The sequence below is a fragment of the Phoxinus phoxinus genome (genome assembly GCF_949152265.1).
Source record: "Phoxinus phoxinus genome assembly, chromosome: 13".
Lineage (NCBI taxonomy): Eukaryota > Metazoa > Chordata > Actinopteri > Cypriniformes > Leuciscidae > Phoxinus > Phoxinus phoxinus.
This window is the reverse complement of record NC_136888.1, coordinates 18901435-18921353: the sequence shown is the minus strand read 5'-3', so window position 1 is coordinate 18921353 and position 19919 is coordinate 18901435. Positions and strand designations below refer to the sequence as shown.

At 38.0% G+C, this 19919-nt stretch overlaps 1 protein-coding gene and 1 long non-coding RNA gene across 2 annotated transcripts; one reads left to right on the top strand and one right to left on the bottom strand.

Moving 5' to 3' along the window:
• The first annotated feature begins 332 nt into the window (after nt 1-332).
• exo1 (exonuclease 1) lies at nt 333-12053 on the top strand. The gene is made up of 14 exons (XM_079632380.1): nt 333-509; nt 908-1121; nt 1221-1340; nt 1424-1547; nt 1750-1887; nt 4558-4770; nt 7396-7583; nt 7772-7874; nt 8486-8708; nt 8813-9044; nt 9310-9838; nt 10734-10817; nt 10970-11157; nt 11755-12053. Exons 2-14 carry the CDS (start codon nt 961-963, stop codon nt 11864-11866), a joined length of 2415 nt encoding a protein of 804 aa, XP_079488506.1. The 5' UTR covers nt 333-509; nt 908-960; the 3' UTR covers nt 11867-12053.
• On the bottom strand, nt 4647-18649 carry LOC307009009. The gene is made up of 4 exons (XR_013799938.1): nt 18566-18649; nt 17847-17909; nt 13425-13581; nt 4647-4764 (listed from the first exon to the last, which is right to left on the bottom strand). It is a non-coding gene; the product is annotated as an uncharacterized lncRNA (long non-coding RNA).
• Nucleotides 18650-19919: the final 1270 nt, after the last annotated feature.

Below are 19919 nucleotides of genomic sequence, written 5' to 3'. Positions count from 1 at the left end.
GTGAGATTGTAATGGCAAATTGGCGATGCAAAAATATAAGTAAAAATATAAAAATAGCGTTCATGTGCAATGATGTCACGTTTTTGCAGCTAAAGCCGAACCCTTGTAACGTCAGTCAGATATTTTAATATATAATAATATGTACAAATAATATATAAGTGTATTATAAAATATAGTATAAAAGAAACAATACAATATACATTTTCTTCCGTTTTTTCATCAAATTCCAAGCTGACTTATTTTGCAATCATTTTAATGGAATATGATTTTAAATAACCTATTGATAATATTGCCAAATAAAATATATAAATACATTTACGCGACAATTTAGAGAGTTCCGATGTTGTGAAATTCCTCGGCCCGCCTCTTCCACATTTCTGGTCTGTGGTTGGCTGTCTGTGCCAGGCTGACCAATAGGGCTCCTGTGCAGTGATGTCACGTTTTTGCCGCTAAAGTCGAAGCTCTGCTGTAACGGCAGTCAGACACTAAAGCGCGAGTAAAAGCTCTCGGTAAGTGTTTATTATACTTTAAATACTAAAACTTTCAATGGTTTAATTTATACATGATTATGGTGTTAGCTATAGCGCCCTGATTCTTTCTTGTGGAGTTTAATCGTTTTAGTTTCGCGAGAATTTTTAGTGTGTTTTGTTTTGGAGGGATTTGGCGGTTACAGTTTCTTACGGACAGATCAATTAAACATATGAAATGTATTAAAAGTTTTTGTATGTAAATTTTTATCTTTTTTCAATCGTCGTCGCAGTTGGACGGTTAGGGAATGTTTTCTGTTGACATTTAAGGATGTTTATGTTCTACAGTGGATCATGTATTTCAGGCCATATCTGTATACGTTAACGTTAACGTTACATCAATGATCAGGAACTTTTTTTTTTTTTTTTTCATCTGATAGAGTGGCTCTGATAAACCAACATCTTCAGACACCTGTCCTTCCAGACAGACAACATGGGAATTCAAGGCCTGTTGCAGTTTATCAAAGACGCTTCTGAGCCCATAAGTGTGAAGAAGTATCGGGGACAGACAGTGGCGGTAGACACTTACTGCTGGCTGCATAAAGGAGCTTTTTCATGTGCAGAGAAACTTGCTAAAGGGGAACCTACAGATCAGTGCGTTGTTTCAATTATTTGCATGCAATATAAGTATAACATAATTTTGCAGGTTAAAATGTGCATTTTTCATTCTAACATTCTGTGTGTGTCCATCAGGTATGTATCCTACTGTATGAAGTTTGTGGACATGCTGCTTTCATTTGGTGTTAAGCCCATCTTGGTGTTTGATGGACGCAACTTGCCCTCCAAACAGGATGTGGAGAAGTCCCGGCGCGAGTAAGAACTCAGCAAAATACAGGGGGACAAGTTCATTAAGTTAGTTGACAATTAAGATGACTTCATATATATTTTACTAACAGGCGTCGGCAGGCAAATCTGCAGAAAGGCAAACAGCTGCTGCGGGAGGGTAAGCTATCAGAAGCCAGAGAATGTTTTACCCGCAGTGTTAATATCACCCCATCAATGGCACATGATGTCATTAAGGTGAGACCATTGCACCTGATATTTTTTTAACAATATTTGTTTTGGAATCAGTCAAATAACATTAAGTAATTTGACTAGTTATGTGTTTAGTAGACAGTGCATGTTGTAATTAATAACACAATATTAGAAACTGATCAAGGAAGATTTTCCTCTCTTCTGTTTGTTGGCATCTTTTCATTTGCATCTTTTTGCTGTTTTTCAGGCCGCCAGGATACGTGGAGTGGACTGTGTTGTTGCTCCATATGAAGCAGACGCCCAGTTAGCTTTCCTGAACAAATCTGATATCGCTCAGGCAGTGATCACGGAGGACTCAGATCTGCTGGCCTTTGGCTGCAAAAAGGTATCCGTGCAGAGGCTTTTGATTGAGGATAAAGAATACACTTGCAATGACTAGTGACCACCGACTGGTGTCATGCAAGTCTGCATAGCAAAAACTAATTTGTCTTAATTATTATTATTTTTTTTTCAGTCAAAGTATTTAAACGTCCTTACAACAAGATAAATTTGTCTAAAGGCTGGAATACACTACACAATGTTTGCTCAGATTTTTGCCCCAATTTGCTGTCTGAACAAGTCGACATTAGTTGCCTAATGTCTGCGCTAGTGTGCAAATTTTGGACAGTCGGAGTTGACAGAATTAATAGAAAATAGTGTAGTGTATGATCGGCACAGACTCTTGATTTTTTAGCTTCAGACTATGATTCCATAGAGTTGGCGGATGTCAAAACATGTTTAATATTTTGAGCCGATTTTAGAACGCATAATGCGTATGACGCATTACTACTGAATACCCTACATTACAGTACAGTCACATACACTGACTAGCCAATAGAAATCAAACTCACAAAGCTTGAGAAGAAATGGAGACAGGCGGCAATTGCATCAGAGCTAAACCAACCATGTACTATTAGCTTGGTCTTGAGATACTGTAGTTAGCAGACCACTTTCTGATGTAAATCTTGATTCATTCATTTTTATATTCATATTCTTCATTATCCAGGGCTCGAAATTGACACTTGTCCCGGATAAGTGGAAAATTAGCCTGAATGTCAATAGTTGCGAATTATTGATTACATTCAATGTAAACCGTGATTAATATATTAATGGTAACAACATAGACAAAACAACTGACTGCGCCATTCACCTCTAACTCCTGTTGTAATCTGTATAGTCCATACTGACTGCGTCTACCCACCCAAGTCCGAATCCAATTGCACTTGGCTCGTTTTTTTTCAACTACTATGGTCATCTCCTGCTAATTTACATGCGTCTCCTAGCAACAAGGCGAGCGTTTCCATGTGCGTTTGTTGTGTTCGGAACAATTTGAAAGTCTGGTAGTGTATGATCCTCGGTCGTTTAGTGTATGATGACCAGTTTTTCTCTGTAACCATTTACAAAGTCGGCAAGTGTATGATGCCTAGTGTTTTAAAAACTCTTCAGATTTTCGTTTCCACCGAGCGGTACGCTACAGTAGAGCACGGTACGCAATTATTTTCGTTTCGATTGTCAGAAGTTGTGAATCGTACGAATTGTACTGTACTGTATGACTTAAGATAATAACATGTGACACTGGAGTAAGTGGCTGCTGTAAATTCAGCTTTGCCATCACAGTAATAAATTCCATTTTAAAACATTAAAATAGAAGACAGTTCATTAAATTGTAATAATATTTCACAGTATTGTTGTTTTACTTAAATTTTGCTGAATTATTGTATTCCTGAGACTTCTTTCAAAAACATAAAAAAATTGAACGACCCCAAACATTTATACGGTAGTGTGTACACTATTTATACACTACCGTCACACACACACACACACACATCATAATGAACGGTCTTCTATTTTAATGTTTTAAAATGGAATTTATTCCTGTGATGGCAAAGCTGAATTTACAGCAGCCACTTACTCGTGTCACATGTTATTATCTTAAGTCGTACAGTACATATAATATATATTTTTGGTAACACTTTACAACAAGGTCTTATTATTTAATTTTGGTTAGTGCATTAAATAAAATTTATTTAAAATAATATTAAATCATTTGTTACTGTTTTTATGTATCTTTGTTTGATTTATTGTATTTGTTGAGCTTTAGTTATTAAACAATAAATGTGTTTATTGTTAGTTTGTGTAAGCTCAGATCCATTAATGTTAACAAATACAGCTTTTGATTTATTTTAATAATGTAGTGGCAAATGATGAAATGAAAACAAGCTAAGATTATTAAAGAGACAGGCGTCTATTTGGGACTCGGCTATTATTTGAAGTTTTACGGTAATAAAGTTTAAATGGGTACATTTTCTTTACATATTTTTGAGTCTTTCTTTTCTGACACAGCCTACTCCAGTTCTTGTTAAAACACACTAGATATGCAAATTCTGTGCAGTTTGAGCACTTTTTTTGTGAAATCATATTTATTTTGTCTATCAAAAGTGTGCTTTCACTTTAATTGAGCGTGAGCAGCGCAGCAAAAATAGACTCGATCTGCGCCGAAACCCCCGCTTTACTGCTGCTCCTGCTTGACGCTTGCAGTGTGAAACGGCCATAATTCACAAGGTTTCCTACATGTGCGGTCCGTGTGCACGCGTGATGTTGTTGTTGTGCGATGTTAATCATGCGGCACCCATGTGCATTTGACCGGCATAAAATCGGCATATGTCAGACTGACCGGCCGGTAATGGCAGATCACGTGAAAATCGGCCAAATCCGGTCACCAGCCGATCAATCGGTGCATCTCTAAGGATTATAAAATGCTTTAGAATAATTTTTCATAGTTCATGTGTACTAATAAAACCTTATTTTAAAGGGTTACCATACTTTAAGCATCTAAAAATATTTAAAGAGACTTGTTTAGTTATGCTTAAAACAAACAAAAAAACAACAACAAAAAGATTTGGTGTAGAAAAATGAACTTGAATTTGAATCACTTGCTGACTGACATGCTGGAGGACATTTGGGACAGTGACTTAATTTAGTTTTCAGTGTTTTATTTGTTATACATTGTTTGCAGGTGATTTTAAAGATGGATAAACAGGGTAATGGATTGGAGATTGAGCAGTGTCATCTGGGCCGTTGCAAGTCGCTTGGCAACATCTTCACAGAGGAGAAGTTCCGTTACATGTGCATCCTCTCTGGCTGCGACTATCTGCCGTCTTTGTACGGCATCGGTCTCGGAAAGGCATGCAAGCTTCTCAGGATGGCAAATAACCCAGATATTCTGAAGGTGAGAGAAAAAAAAATAGGTTAGAAACATTTAGTATATGCTGCCACAACAAATTGTTACATATGTGCACATATATTTCTGCTCTACTGATCATATTACTGAAACGACATGTTTTATCACGTCCCTTTAGCTCTGGCAAGATTTCAAAGTGACACTGCATTCATGCTTAGGGATGTCCCATCAGGTTTTGTATGCCCCTGATCCAAGTCATTGAATATTGAGTGTCTGCCGATACCGAGTCCCAATCTGATACTTGTATTTTCCTAGTGCTTGGTGCACACTTCAAGTACATTTAAAGTGATTAAAATCAATCCAGTGTATACAGGGCCGTGCAGAAAGTTTCTCAGGGGAGTATCCACACACTGTATAAAGACATTGGGATATGTAAACATGTTACAATGGTAGATATTGTAAACAGACTGTTGTCCCAATTATGCATACGGGACTTCTATTATACATTTATTGTATTTTCTATGTACAATAAGCAGAATAATTACAACATAAAGTGAAAAAAATGGATTTAAGTTTAGAAAGCATGACGCTTGCGGTGTCAGAATGCCAGTCTTAGTCAAGTCCGAAGCAGGACGAAACACACAGCAACACGTTCTGGCAACAGTGTCAGATACAAAAAAAAAAGAAGTAAATAAATGATTTTCAAGTGATTTCTTACAAAAGTGTGTATGCTAAACACGGAAGCTTGAGTGTTTTTGTGTGACGAACAGTCCTCATTGGTTCTTGTGCATCACTAGCACATTTGAGCTTCTTTTCCTTGTAATGGCGGTAGATGGTTGGCAAACCCACTTAAAAAAGTGCATACCGCCACCTACTGCATTACACCGGCATGACAGCTGATGTAAAATAAAGGATCAGGCTATAGGAAAGCTGATATCATTCAGTTAAAAAATGCTTAATCGGCCCCAATACTTTGAGATCAGCTCAGGGCATCCTTAGTTTGTGCTCAATTAACCACCTTATAATTTGGTGCATATTCAGACTCAGGCATAATAAATCGGAACTGGGCGGTGTTTCATTTTATTTTGGCCGATCTCTATTCCGAACTTGAGCACAAACTGCATTGCAATCATTTCCCAAACCTTAATTTGTGTGGATGTGGAAATATTATTAAGTCTGTAAACAGGATGTTAACAGAACACGACACGTTGAATACTTACTCAAAGAAAGAACACAGATGCACCAGCAGAGCAAATACTGTTCCAGAGCAAGCTCACTGTTTGCGATGCTCGAAATATAGGAAGAAAAATATAAATATTGAATTGGGGGTGGGGGGTTTTCATGAATGTATCTCTGGAGAGAACGGACTTCAGAAAAGTTTTGATGGCATAGTCTTTTCCTCTTACCTCCGTATATTGCCTGTTATAGCACAGCCAAGCATAAAGAAACCACTGCTGTTCCATAAGCGCCACGTACTGTCAGAGAGTGAATTTGCAATTTTATTCAGTCTGTCTGAGTTTTTTGTTTAGTGCAGGTGTGTCTTATGTAGGATAATTGCCGAAATCTAAAGTCAGACCATTCTGTTTTTGCTTTAAATCTTGAAATTATACAAACTAAAGTAAATAAAAAACAACTGCACATGCTACATGTGTACAGCATCTTTGTTTGGATAAGATTTTTTTGTTGAAAGGTTGTATCAGCGATTGTGGGTGACGTCTCTTCTGTTTGGGTTTGAAGCGAGATCCCCCAAAAAAACAAGTTAGCTCGCCCCTCCCTCCCGTTTCGTGCATCATGAAAAAAAAACCATCATGCACGCGCATTTCTTAGCTAGAGCTACCCAAGTTTAGTCGAGCTTCGCTCATATTATTTCAAGAAGGATATTTTCACACACAGTTCACATCCAAACAAGTCAGCACTAGCAGCTACTCACCTGTCCAGAAGAAACGGTGCAACCTCGGCGTCCGATTAAAAAAAAAAATATATATATATATATATTATTTTTTTTACTTTAATTTCTTTCCACCGTTCAAAAGCCTTCCCGACAACTATACGTGTCTTGGAATAAACACGATGGTATTCCCTCGCCCTAATCCTCCTCCTCCTCCTCTTGGGGATTGACTCAACCATGTTCAATTTCTCTTGTTGATAGACGCTGGCTTCTTCTTCAGCTCCTCCGACTTCGCGTGCAGCCGTCACCATGCACAAGCACAAAACCTCACAACACCCAGCCCCTGTCGGTGATTGATTGAACACTATTTATTTTGGTTTTGAGTGGTTGGTGAAACCAATTGTTTTTGTGTGCAAATCTCAGAGCCTAGGCTGCCTACAGAGACGCGTTTTTTTGACAGCCTGCTTATGGGGCGGGCAGCTAGCGGATCGTTAGGAAAGATTAGATGAATGTGATCATTTATGTTTGGGCCTGGAATCGCTGATACAACCTTTAAGTTCAGTTTGGCATGTTAAAGGGCAAAACAACAAATACATTTGCTTAACCGACATCGGAATCTGCCAATTTGCGAAATCAACATGATTGGTGCATCCCTGTCACACAAATGCACTTATTTATTTTCCCATCTGTGCTTTTAAAACAAATTTTATGGAATAATTATGGAAACAAATGCAGAATTGTGAGAGCGATTCAATGTAACTAAACAAACTAAATCTGTCTTGCAGGTGATAAAAAAGATGGGACAGTACCTGAAGATGGACATCTCTGTGCCAAATGAGTACATTGAGGGTTTCACAAAAGCCGACAACACATTTCTGTATCAACTGGTCTTTGACCCCTTGAAGAGGAAGGTGGTTCCTTTGAACCCTTACCCGGACAACATTGACCCTGCTTCTCTTAGCTATGCAGGAACGTATCTTTTATGCCGTCATATATTGGGGGGAAAAACCCACACAAATGGCCCATCTTACATTTTCGCTTAATTAAAATTAATCACTAAATTACTTTTGCATTACAGATGCTGGAGCTGTTTCTAAACTTTTGTAAATGTTTTTGTTTGTGTTACAAAGCTCTGTTTTTAACTTAACCAAGTAAATACAGTAATGTAGGAGATAAGAGTGGGCTGGAAATGGCTCTTGGGAATCTAGACATTAACACAATGCAAAGGATAGATGACTTCAACCCTGACGCACCTCACACTCAGGTAACATAGTCCTCTTAAATGTGTTTTTGCTTGAACTTTTGGTTCATTTTATAGTGAAACTGTTATTTTAGCTTTTTATATATATATATATATATATATATATTAGTGCTGTCAAAAGATTAATCACGATTAATCACATCCAAAATAAAAGTTTGTGTTTACATAATATGTGTGTGTACTGTGTATAATTATTTTTATATATAAAAACACACAATCATGTATATATTTAAACTCAAACTATTTAAGAAAAATTGGTTATATTTATATATAATATAAATTATATAAATATATACAGTATATAAATGCAAATATTTCTTAAATATATACATGGATGTGTGTGTATTTATACATAATAACTATACACAGTACACACACATATATTATGCAAACACAAACTTTTATTTTGGATGTGATTAATCGTGATTAATCTTTTGACAGCCCTAATATATATATATATATACCGGTATATATGCTATTATAGGACTTCAGGACTGCTATTTTCAGCACTTAATTTATTTCTGATTTCACTTTTCAAACAATTTGTAATAGTTTTTGTTAACAATAACAACACTGTAGCACAATAACTGAGGTTTACTTCTCCTCCTGTCCAGCCCTCTAAAGCTGCTCGCAGTAGTACTTGGAGTGACAGATGTGACAAAAGTGGCTCATTGCAGTTGAGTATTTGGAGCAAGAACTATGAACCAGGTGGCACCCAGCCACAGAGTCCTTCCTCCCCCAAAAGGCCCCCTCCCACCAGGGGCAAAGAGAGGATCATCAGCGTGCAGAGTCTAAAATTGCCCCAGAGAGCATCACAGGTGAAAAGATCCCATGAAGGTAAGCAGACGTCAGTGCCATGAATATGAGTCTTAAGGATGGGACTGACATCAGACGGGATGATGTTTATATGTAAAATTGTCCTTTTTTTTCCCTCCGGAAAGACACAAGTCTATCTGTGGACGACCTGTTAGGGCAGTACTCAGCAGGTGTAAAGAGACGCTGTCCTGAAATTCCGCCCACTGCTGAGCCTCTGACCACCCACACAAGTGTCTCTAAGGAGAAGGGGTGTGACAGCACAGCTGGAAAGTCTCGCCCTCGAAATCGCTTCGCAACATTGTTGCAGTGGAGGAACCGATCAGAAGAGGTCACTGGAGAGCAGGGCACGCGCAGCAGGTACAAGAGCATGATGGGAAACTTACCAAAGGAATGTATACTGTTGCTATCACAAATAACTACTGATAGACCTTAATTTTCTCATTACACACACACACACACACACACACAACCAAGGGTTACTTTGCGCCTGACTGTCACGTGGCACAATGGCATTAAATATATATTACTACATGTATTGGGAGATCTGTTGGTTGTTCCTTCACCTCCAAAATCCCAGTTCAACCTCTGCTGACAATAATGATATGATTGACATCTCCATCAGGTTCTTTTGTCAGACAGAGGTACAGGAAGACTCGCCAAAACAAGATTCACCTCAGCCTGTGGAGTCTCTAGAGATGTGTGCCTCACAATCTGGAGAAGACACACCAGCATTGTGTCAGGACCCTGACTCGGAGAGAGATCAGGCCAAAGATGAGTTGTCCAGCCCACCTGCATCTCCGTCTCACTCTGCCAGGTCTGCTAGTTTGGGTCTTGGAGCCTTTAGCTGGTCAGGAAGCACCAGAGAACTCAGTAAATCTGCTTCACATCCACCCACCCTCATCACAGACAGACACCGGTCATCCTCCACACCTTCAGGGTTGTCCACCCTGCAGCAGTTCCACAGAAAGAAGGGCAGCTTTTCCTGTGCAGGATCTGGGCTTTCTCTCTCGTCCTCTCCTGTAGAGGGCACAGAGGATGCAGAGAAATCTCCTGGGTCTCCTCCGTCTCAGGACAGTGCATATTTCTCTCAGTCCAGCAGCATCTCTGCTGGTGTGGAGGACTCCCTAGTCACAGAGGACAAGTCTGATAAGGTGAGTAATTTTTTTAAATTATTTAAATTATTTGGAATGATATATTTTAAAGGTATATTTCACACACAAATGTAAATTCTGTTATCATTTATTCATCCTTATATAATTTCAAACCTGTATGACTTTCTTCTGTGGGACGTGAAGGATATTTTGAGAAATGTCTCTTTTTTTCTTTTTTTTTCATACAATGGAAGTCAACGGTAACTCTGTTTGATTTCCAGCATTCTTTGAAATGTCTTTTATATTCCACATAAGAAATATTGTAAATGTAAATGATTGCAGATATTTCATTTTACGTGAAGTTTTGCTCTTCTCTAATATTAGGGATGTATGATATATTTATTTTATCTCTTTAAGTTGATATTGGATATTTAATTGTGCATGTTCATTTGCTCGTTTACATTTTAGATTACCTTTGTTGTCATCAGATGCTAACTTAAATAGTTAATCTTCAAAAAAAAATATTTAATAACACTGTGTTAAATGTGTCTTTAGCACATCTCATAATGTATTCATTTTTATTCTGTACATTATAATGTTGTGATGCCTAAATCCACTTAGAATTCACATATTAAAATGATTGATTTTTAGTTTGTGTATTATTTGTAATTTATTTAGACATAGTATAGAATTTTACTATCTGCCATTTATTAATTATCAGCCATATCGTGTAAATAATATACTTTATATAGCGTGATAATAAAGTTGATCAGAAATTCCTAATATTAGGTTTCACAACACTGTCAGTAATAAGCCAGTAAGTGACGCCTTTGCAACCACCGGCACCCACAACACCCCCAGCATCATAGAGGTTTTCCGCGGGCAAACACCACTCACATTTTTAGAAAATATGTACAAATCTGATTATCTCTTTTCTTTTTCATTCTACTTGTAGGAAAAGGAGAGCGATTCAGATGTCTCCAACATCGCTAGCAGTTCTCCCACTGACAAGCTGAAGCCTGCTCTGAACAGAACAAAGGCACGTCCGTCTAATCATGACCCAAAACCACAGTCTGCATTTCCATTTCCTGACACCTTGCTTTCAGTATAGTGGAGGGGAAAAAAATTAAACATTGATGCAATTTTCCCCCACCTCCACCCTCAGTCTGACTTCCTACACCTTTGTTCTAGGTCTCAGGGTTGTCCCGGAAACGTCCTAGTGGGCAGGGTAAAAGTGGTAAAATTGAGACCTCCGCTCCCGCCAGGCCCAGCGGTCTGAGGAAGAAACCGAGTGGGAAGAAAAATACCGTCAACAATGAGAACAGTCCAGGTCTGCAGGCCACCATCAGCAGCCTCTGGGGGGCCTTCAGCTTCAAGAAGTAAGTTAGCCTGTTTGTAAGTATGTTTATGTAACTAAATGATTTAATATGGCTGAAGACAAGCCCTCACACTTTCCAATTCATCTTTTACTGTTTATTCATGGCTGTTCGTACCAGCAGAGGCAGCAGGATTAACATGTTAACACAAAAAAGACTAAACTAATGGGAGTGGTGCGGTAACCCAGTTGAGAACAACAGAGGTGTAACCGATTGCTTGGGTAAAGTGAGAGTCATTGTAGTAGTTTAGAGAAGGGTGGTGTTCTTTCACTCTGAAAGGAAATATATTCCCATTATGCAATGCTGAGACCTGAGATGAATATTAAGGGCTTGAGGTAGGCTTGAAGGGGGAGGGGCTAATCAACATATGAAATAATCATGGTCAATTTAAGGGCTGAAGAGAAACTGGAGAAATATCTGATTGCTGTGTCTCTCTCCTACTTTTCGGCATTTGAAAAGTAGTTAAGACTTATATGATATATTTTAAAGTTTCATGATAGCTTTACATAGGAACAGACTGAAATATAACACATTAAGTTGTCTGTGGCTGCATGCTTTGATGTGAATGTAAGTAAATGTCTGTGTGCATGTTTATTTAAGGGACAATCCAAAGTTAAACGCATCCAAGAAAGGAGAGCCGATGTCACCAGTCAGGGAGAATGTGATGGAAACCACTGAAGCAGATAAAGGGATTGTCATCATCGCAGAATGATGTCATCTTATCAATCAAATAACTGTTTCTCTTAAGAGTAACAGCCAGTCTTTCAAACATACTGTGTATGTTCATGCTTTTTTATCATAAATAAAATAATTTTTTTATTATAATTATGAATTTTGTTTTATTTCAAGTAATAAAAAAAAACATGATTCTCTACTGTGGTCATGTTTGCTTTCTGATTATTATGTGCTAATTCTGTGGATTTTGATCTTGAGAATGAAGGTGATTTAAGTGACTTTGAACATGGCATGGTTGTTGGTGCGAGACATTTGTGCTGCGACATTTAGATATTTGGGTAAGAATTTGGCGTAAACAACATGAAAGCATGGATCTATCCTATCAATGGTTCAGGCTGCTGCTGGTTTAATGGTGTGGGGGATATTTTCTTGATACACTTTGGGCCCTTAGTATCTATTGAGTATCACCCTTCCTGAGTATTGTTGCTGGCCATGACCAGCAGGATAATGCGTCATGTCACAAAGCTCAAATCATCTCAAACTGTTTTTTTGAACATGACAATGAGTTCACTGTACACTATACTCCACAGTGTATAGTATACTTTTTTTATCCCTGATGAAGGCCTATGCGCTGAAACGTGTTGGCAAATAAAGAATAAGTTTTTTTTTCAGTTCCAGTTTCTGACCATTTTGATCTCCATTTCGCAAGTTTTGCTGGTGCTGGTACTGTTCCAATATTTTTTTTGCCTTTCTTCCACGCACCTTGTTCATCTTGTGATGTCGCACCAGAACAACTACACAACGTATACTCCACAGTCACCAGGGGCCTCATTTATATAACCGTTGCGTACGCACAAAGCGGCCTGAAAGAGGCATACGCCCTTTTTGGCGCATGTACACTTTAAGTAAGGATCCTACGCACCGTTTTATAAATGAGAGACCCCTGATCTCAATCCAATAGAGCACCTTTGGGATGTGGTGGAAGGAGAGATTTGCATCAACGTTGTGCAGCCGACAAATCTGCTGCAAATGCGTGATGCTTTTATGCCAATATGGAACAAAATCTCTGAGGAATGTTTCAGCACCTTGATCAATCGTATGCCATGAAGGCAAAAGGGGGTCCAACTCGGTTTATAGCTATACTTTGGCATTTGGATTCCAATGTATGTAAATTAATTACCATTTATATCTAAATAATGATGACCCCTTATGTACTGCAAGCCAAATTTAGGTTATCTCCCCCCCACCCCCTCCCTAATATCTCACTGGATAACCATCTTGTTGTAATTTTATAATTGTACTCAAGTTTTCCAGCATTCCTCCACCACCCCAACTCCTCACTCATAAATATTTCCTATCCCAACCAGGGGTGGTGGAGTATGATGGGTTCGGGCAAAATTCCGAGCTTGGAGGTATCGGAAAGTATTCCGATACCTTTTCTATATCCTTATAAGGGTGAACTTGAGAATTAAAGGAAATATTTATAATAATACGCAGCGAAGCGTATTAGTGCAATGTGAAATATGTTACTGTTGTGGAATTGGAGTTTCACCTGAATTCCAACTAAATGAATAATTTAGAGTAGGTAGGCCTACTTGTAATCTGCGTTGGTTGAACATTGTTAGGCTGATTCAGGAATGTTGTGTAGAAGTGAACACGTGCCTCTGGTGCAATGCTAGCCCTCACGCCTCAATCCTCCTTTAGGATAGGACATCAGAGGAAGCATCACGAAGACGCTTCACATTATCAAGTCTGTTTCACAAAAAAAAGCATGTGCTCATTAAGAAACACTTGTCTTGACTTATCAGAAGAATCTTGGTGCTGTTGAGTACAAATAGTTATCTGGCACTCACATTCCTCAAACCAAAGAGCAAACCAGTTTAAATGGCACTGATAGGCTACTAATGGATCCTTGGCCTCATCCAAGCACTGACCTAATACGCTTGCACATTTTTCATGCTTCATATAACGTTAGCTTACTTCATGCGCATTTAAAGGAACCTGTATAGTACAACATTATAAAACGGGTATTTCCGGTCCTTGATTTTGATTGGTTTAGCGGTTTAAAGCCGTTGTAAATTACTCAACAAACATAAACCTGTTTACCGCAATACATTAACTGCCGTTAGTGATTCTGTGTTGCTGCATGTGTTGTTTGGCAAGCAACCTCTTTGGAACTACGTTACATTTTTTTTTTGTTGCTGGTGTTTACTTTATGAATAAAATAGATATTTTTATGGAGTAGGCTAACCGTTTTTACTCCGCTCCGCGTCGTGCCTAACAACGCCCCAGCTGTTCTAAACGGATTTGGGGCAAGGCAAGGCAAGTTTATTTATATAGCACATTTCATACACAATGGTAATTCAAAGTGCTTTACATAGAAGAAATTAAAATAATCAAAAGAAATAAGAATAATTAAAACAGTTTAGAGTAAAAAATAAAATAAAATAAAATACAGTGCAAACAGTCGGACGAACAGCGGCACAGTGCTCATTCAGTAAATGCTAAGCTAAACAGATGTGTTTTGAGTCTGGATTTGAATGTGGCTACTGTAGGAGCACACCTGATCTCTTCTGGAAGCTGGTTCCAGCTGCGGCTGGCATAATAGCTAAAAGCGGACTCTCCTTGCTTTGAGTGAACCCTTGGTATTTCTAGTTGATGTGATCCTAATGATCTCAGTGATCTGTTGGGTTTATATTCAGTGAGCATATCTGCAATGTATTGAGGTCCTAGGCCATTAAATGATTTATATACCAGTAATAATACTTTAAAATCAATCCTAAATGTGACTGGAAGCCAGTGTAAAGACCTGAGGACTGGTGTGATATGTTCATATTTTCTGGTTCTGCTCAGGATCCTGGCGGCAGCGTTCTGTACGAGCTGCAACTGTCTTATGGTCTTTTTGGGAAGGCCAGTGAGGAGTCCATTACAATAATCCACCCTGCTGGTGATGAAAGCATGCACAATTTTCTCTAAGTCTTGACTGGAAACAAAGCATCTAATTCTTGCAATATTTTTTAGATGATAGTATGCTGATTTAGTTATTGCTTTGACATGACTACTGAAGCTAAGGTCTGACTCTAGAGACACACCAAGATTCCTGACTTGATTTTTAGTTGTTTGACCTCTAGAGTGGAGGTATGCATTCACCTTGAGAACTTCATCTTTGTTTCCAAACGCAATGACTTCAGTTTTGTCTTTGTTTAACTGAAGAAAGTTTTGGCACATCCAGCTGTTGACTTCATCAATGCATTGGAACAGGGAGTCAATGGGGCTGTAATCGTTAGGCGATAGGGCTAAGTAGATCTGTGTGTCGTCTGCATAGCTGTGGTAAGAGATTTGGTTCTTTCTCATTATTTGGCTCATTGGAAGCATGTACAGGTTGAATAGGAGTGGCGCAAGAATTGAGCCTTGAGGAACTCCGCATGTCATGGATGTCCACTCAGACTTATGGTCTCCTATACTCACATAATAACCTCTCGCTTCTAAGTATGACCTGAACCATTTTAGGACTATCCCAGAAAGACCCACCCAGTTTTCCAGCCTGTCAAGAAGTATGTTGTGATCAACAGTGTCAAATGCAGCACTGAGGTCGAGTAGTACCAGCACTGATATTTTGCCTGTATCAGTATTTAAGCGAATATCGTTAATTATCTTTATGAGCGCTGTCTCTGTGCTGTGATGCGATCGGAAACCAGATTGAAAATTGTCAAAGTATCCATTTGAGCTTAAGAATTTGTTCAGCTGATTGAAAACAACTTTTTCAATGATCTTGCCAATGAAAGGAAGATTTGAGATCGGTCTATAATTGCTTAATATAGTCTTATCAAGATTACTCTTTTTTAGGAGGGGTTTGACAACTGCAGTTTTCAGGGAGTTTGGAAAACTTCCAGAGAGAAGTGAGGCATTTACCACTTCTAGGAGATCTGCTTCTAAGCTGTTTAACACACTTTTGAAGAAAGATGTGGGAAGAGCGTCAAGGGCGCAGGTTGATGTTTTAAGGTGCTGTACGGTTTCTTCCAAAATTTTGCCATCAATTTCTTTGAAATCAGACATAGTAACTTTCTCAGGTTGTGGTCTGATCTGTCTGACCCTAGTGCAACTCAAGGATGTGCTGATCACCTTTCTGATATTATTGATTTTCTCAGAGAAGAAAGAAGCAAACTCACTGCACTTGCTGTCTGAGAGCATTTCACTGGGAATCTGGCTCGGGGGGTTTGTTAATCTCTCTACAGTAGCAAAAAGAGTGCGTGTGTTGTTTAAGTTGCTGTTAATAATATTTGAGAAGAAAGTCTGTCTAGCTTTGCCTAGTTCCATATTGAAAGCATGGATGGTGTCTTTGTAGATGTTATAATGGACTACAAGTTTTGTCTTCCGCCACATGCGCTCTGCTTTTCTGCATTGTCTTTTCATATTTTGCACTGCTGTTGAGTTTCTCCAGGGTGCCTTTTGTCTACCACTCTTCCTGACCTTCACAGGAGCAATATCACCAATTACACTTTTAACTTTTGAGTTAAAAGAATCAAGGAGAAAATCAACAGAGTCAGCAGATATGCTTGGTGTTAAAGATATAGCCTTCATAAATAGTACACTAGTGTTCTCATTTAAGCATCTCTTTTTGACAGACACAGATCTAGCTTCAATGGCAGGAGAGATCAATATATCAAAGAAAATACAGAAATGATCAGACAGTGCTACATCCTTAATAACAATCGATGAAATGTTTAGACCCTTACTGATAAGTAAATCTAGAGTGTGTCCACGATTGTGTGTCGGTCCATGTACATGCTGAGTCAGATCAAAAGTTTTTAAAACAGCTTTGATTTCTTTTGCCATATTGTTTTCTGCATTGTCTATGTGGATGTTGAAATCTCCGGCAATAGCAAAACAGTCAAACTCTGAGGAAATGGTTGATAACAGTTCTGTAAAATCCTCAGCAAAGGCTGAAGAGTATTTTGGAGGCCTGTAAACAATGATTAGTAAAATGCGTGGAGCACCTTTTAACACAATACCCAGATATTCAAAAGACGGGTAATTACCAAATGATATTTGCTTACATGGATAGACATCTTTAAAAAGAGCAGCTACTCCCCCACCTCTCCTACCCGCTCTGCAGACACTCATAAAAGTATAGTTAGGAGGTGATGTTTCATTGAGGACAGTTGCACTGCAGTTGTCTTCTAGCCAAGTTTCATTTAGAAACATAAAATCCAGGTTGTATGTGGTTATTAAGTCATTGACTAGAAGTGATTTATTTTTAAGTGAGCAGATGTTTAAGAGTGCTAACTTAACAGTCTTACTTTTTGTCCGCACAGCAGTCTTAGTTTGGCGTGTAATAGGCACCAGATTAGATGGGTTTGCTGTACGGCTTTTGAAGGCCTTAGACTTTCTACCATGTTGGGGGGCTTATTGCTTTATTTAGTTTCAGAGGAAAATTAATGTACAGATAGAAAACTCACTGCTTAAAACATTCAGTCACTTGACAAGCATATAAGAAACTTTTAAAATGTTTTTAAACTAACCTCTTAATTTAGTTAAATGATGGTCACATTAAAAGGGTCTTGAGTCAAGATTTAAATAAATTAAAATTAAATAGCCTATTTATTTTGTGGATAAATTATTTATTAATAATAATAAAAAAATTATATATGCACACATTTAGGCTACAGTGCATGCTAAACACAATAAATAGTTAGAATCGTAGTAGAGATGACAATAGTACTGGTAGGCCTAATTTTTATTAGCTACTTAAATAAATAATAAATAAAACTACAGAATTCTCATACAATTTAAATAAGTAAAACTTGTTTAAGTCCACTGAGCTCTTTATTGAAGAAACACAGTTATGGTCCCTCCAGCTGGAGAAACTTTGCTTTGCTCTCTCTAGTGCCCTTAATGCCCTTAAGGGACACTGCTATCACTTCGCACGTGTCCGCTGGATACCTGTTTAAACGATGATCTTTTCATGGTTCTCTTTGGCCTTAGTTGTGCAGTTGCATTGGGTTTCAAATACTTGCATGAGAATGTGGAGTGGTGGCATTCCGCTGAAGTGTGTTCTCAACGCTCAATCCCTGCCGCACCTATTGTACAACGATACAGTGCCAACAACACTGACTCAATGTCCATGCATGTTACAAGAACTACTCGGAAACAATAGGAATGTCAGACATTTCTGAATTACCCTAAATTGAATAGATTTCATAGAATTTATATTTACATAGACTTTTTGCTGTAGCCTAAAGACTTGGTATTATTTTCACAGTGAGTCATAGTACCTTGGTTTAGACAGTAACTATAATTATAGGGTCTTTAAAATAAACTGCTTAAATATTTATCTCACTTCCATGACCATTCTTCCAGCATTCCTCCACCTCCCCCAAACCACCTCTATTTCTTTTCACATCTGCTATACTCTAATGTTGAATAATAAATATTCTTTGCTATAGCCCATAAGTATATAAAGGATGGTAAGCCAAATGTGTTTACCTTTATCCCTCTTGAGGATTATATGAAATTTGTGTTTCTGGGAGACACTTACTTTTCTATTTGTTGACAAAATAATCATATTTTGCAGATCATGCAAGTGGCCTATAAATGCAACAGCCATTTTGTTGTTCTAGCATTGCTAAACGACTTACTTAAAATCAGGAAAACTGATTTGACATGTCATTAATGTGACATAAAATATAACCATATTTACTTAATAAAATAATACAAATTAATAAATAAAACTCACCAGAGCCTGTTATGTTGTTGAGCTCATAACAGGGAAAATGTCATAAATGTAGAAAAAGGACCTTCAGCATGAAGGCTGTCTTTGCCATTGCCTGATTTTATTAATGTTTCGGTTGTACTTTATTTTATAGTATGTGTACTTGCATGAACTTACAGTGTACTTACCTAAGAAAATACTGGGCAATATAAGGTAACTACAGGGGTTACGGTTAGGTTTAGGTGTAGGTCGGGTTAGCTCCCAGTTATTACCCAGTTGTGACAAGTGTACATGGGGAACAGGACTGTAAAATAGCACTTTATTTTACAGTCCTGTTTCACATGTACATACTATATACTTCTTGTAGCAATTACAATAACTGTAATAACTGGTACTAGTCCTGAACCTACTCCTAAATCTAATCTTGTATTACTCAGTATACTTGGTAAGTACACAGTAAGTACATTGAAAGTACTGTAAAAAAATAAAGTGCTACCAATGTTTCAAGAAACAGTTGTGAATAATTATAAAATACATAAAATTAACCATTATTTCAAGAAATAGTAATGTTTATTTAGAAACGTGTTTATTTTTATTTTTTCTTAAGTTTAATAAAACATTTTTTACTCTATTTGATGTATTAAATTATGGTCTGAGTGTCAGAACTTTTGTAAATAGGTAAATAGGTTTAAATAGAATAAACAAAAGCTTGTGTGCAAGTATCAATGTGAGTATGTCACCAGATCAGTGGTATCTGAAGCATTCAGTACTGTGCTGATGGTGGTATGTGCAATGCCAAAAATGTGTTTTTCACTATAAACTAACAGTTGCCCAACCACATTTCGTAGCACCACATAGTACCACAGCGAAACCAGCCAACAAATAAACTAACAAAATCACCTCTCAACAAGGAACATACTGAGTAAAATGCTCTTTTTGTGCTCCTCTAGATTGCCATTGGCTGGCATTGCCGTACTGATTCAGACACCTGTTTGAAGCGTGAAGCAACTTTCATTATTGTGTTTTTGCTTCCATTTCCATCCCTATGAGGTTCTTCCTTAATTAATGGTGAGGCCTTAACACGTTTACAGCTCGAGGAGAGCTTTTGTTTCCCGCTTTCTGGTGAATGTATTTCATTACAGAGATATACAATGAGAGAGGCAAGTTCATACCTGATGCCCAGACGCTAAGATTTGGATGTAACTCGAATAAATAAAAGTCAAAGACTCAACTCCAAAGTCATCCCTTAAGGCGAAAGTACTGCTCTTGCCACAACATGTGCACAAGCTCAATGCCACAGTCAAGCTTCATGCATTAGCCTACGCTAAGCACACAAGGTGCTTTCCTCTCTCAAACACTTTCTTTTGAGGTTCGGTAA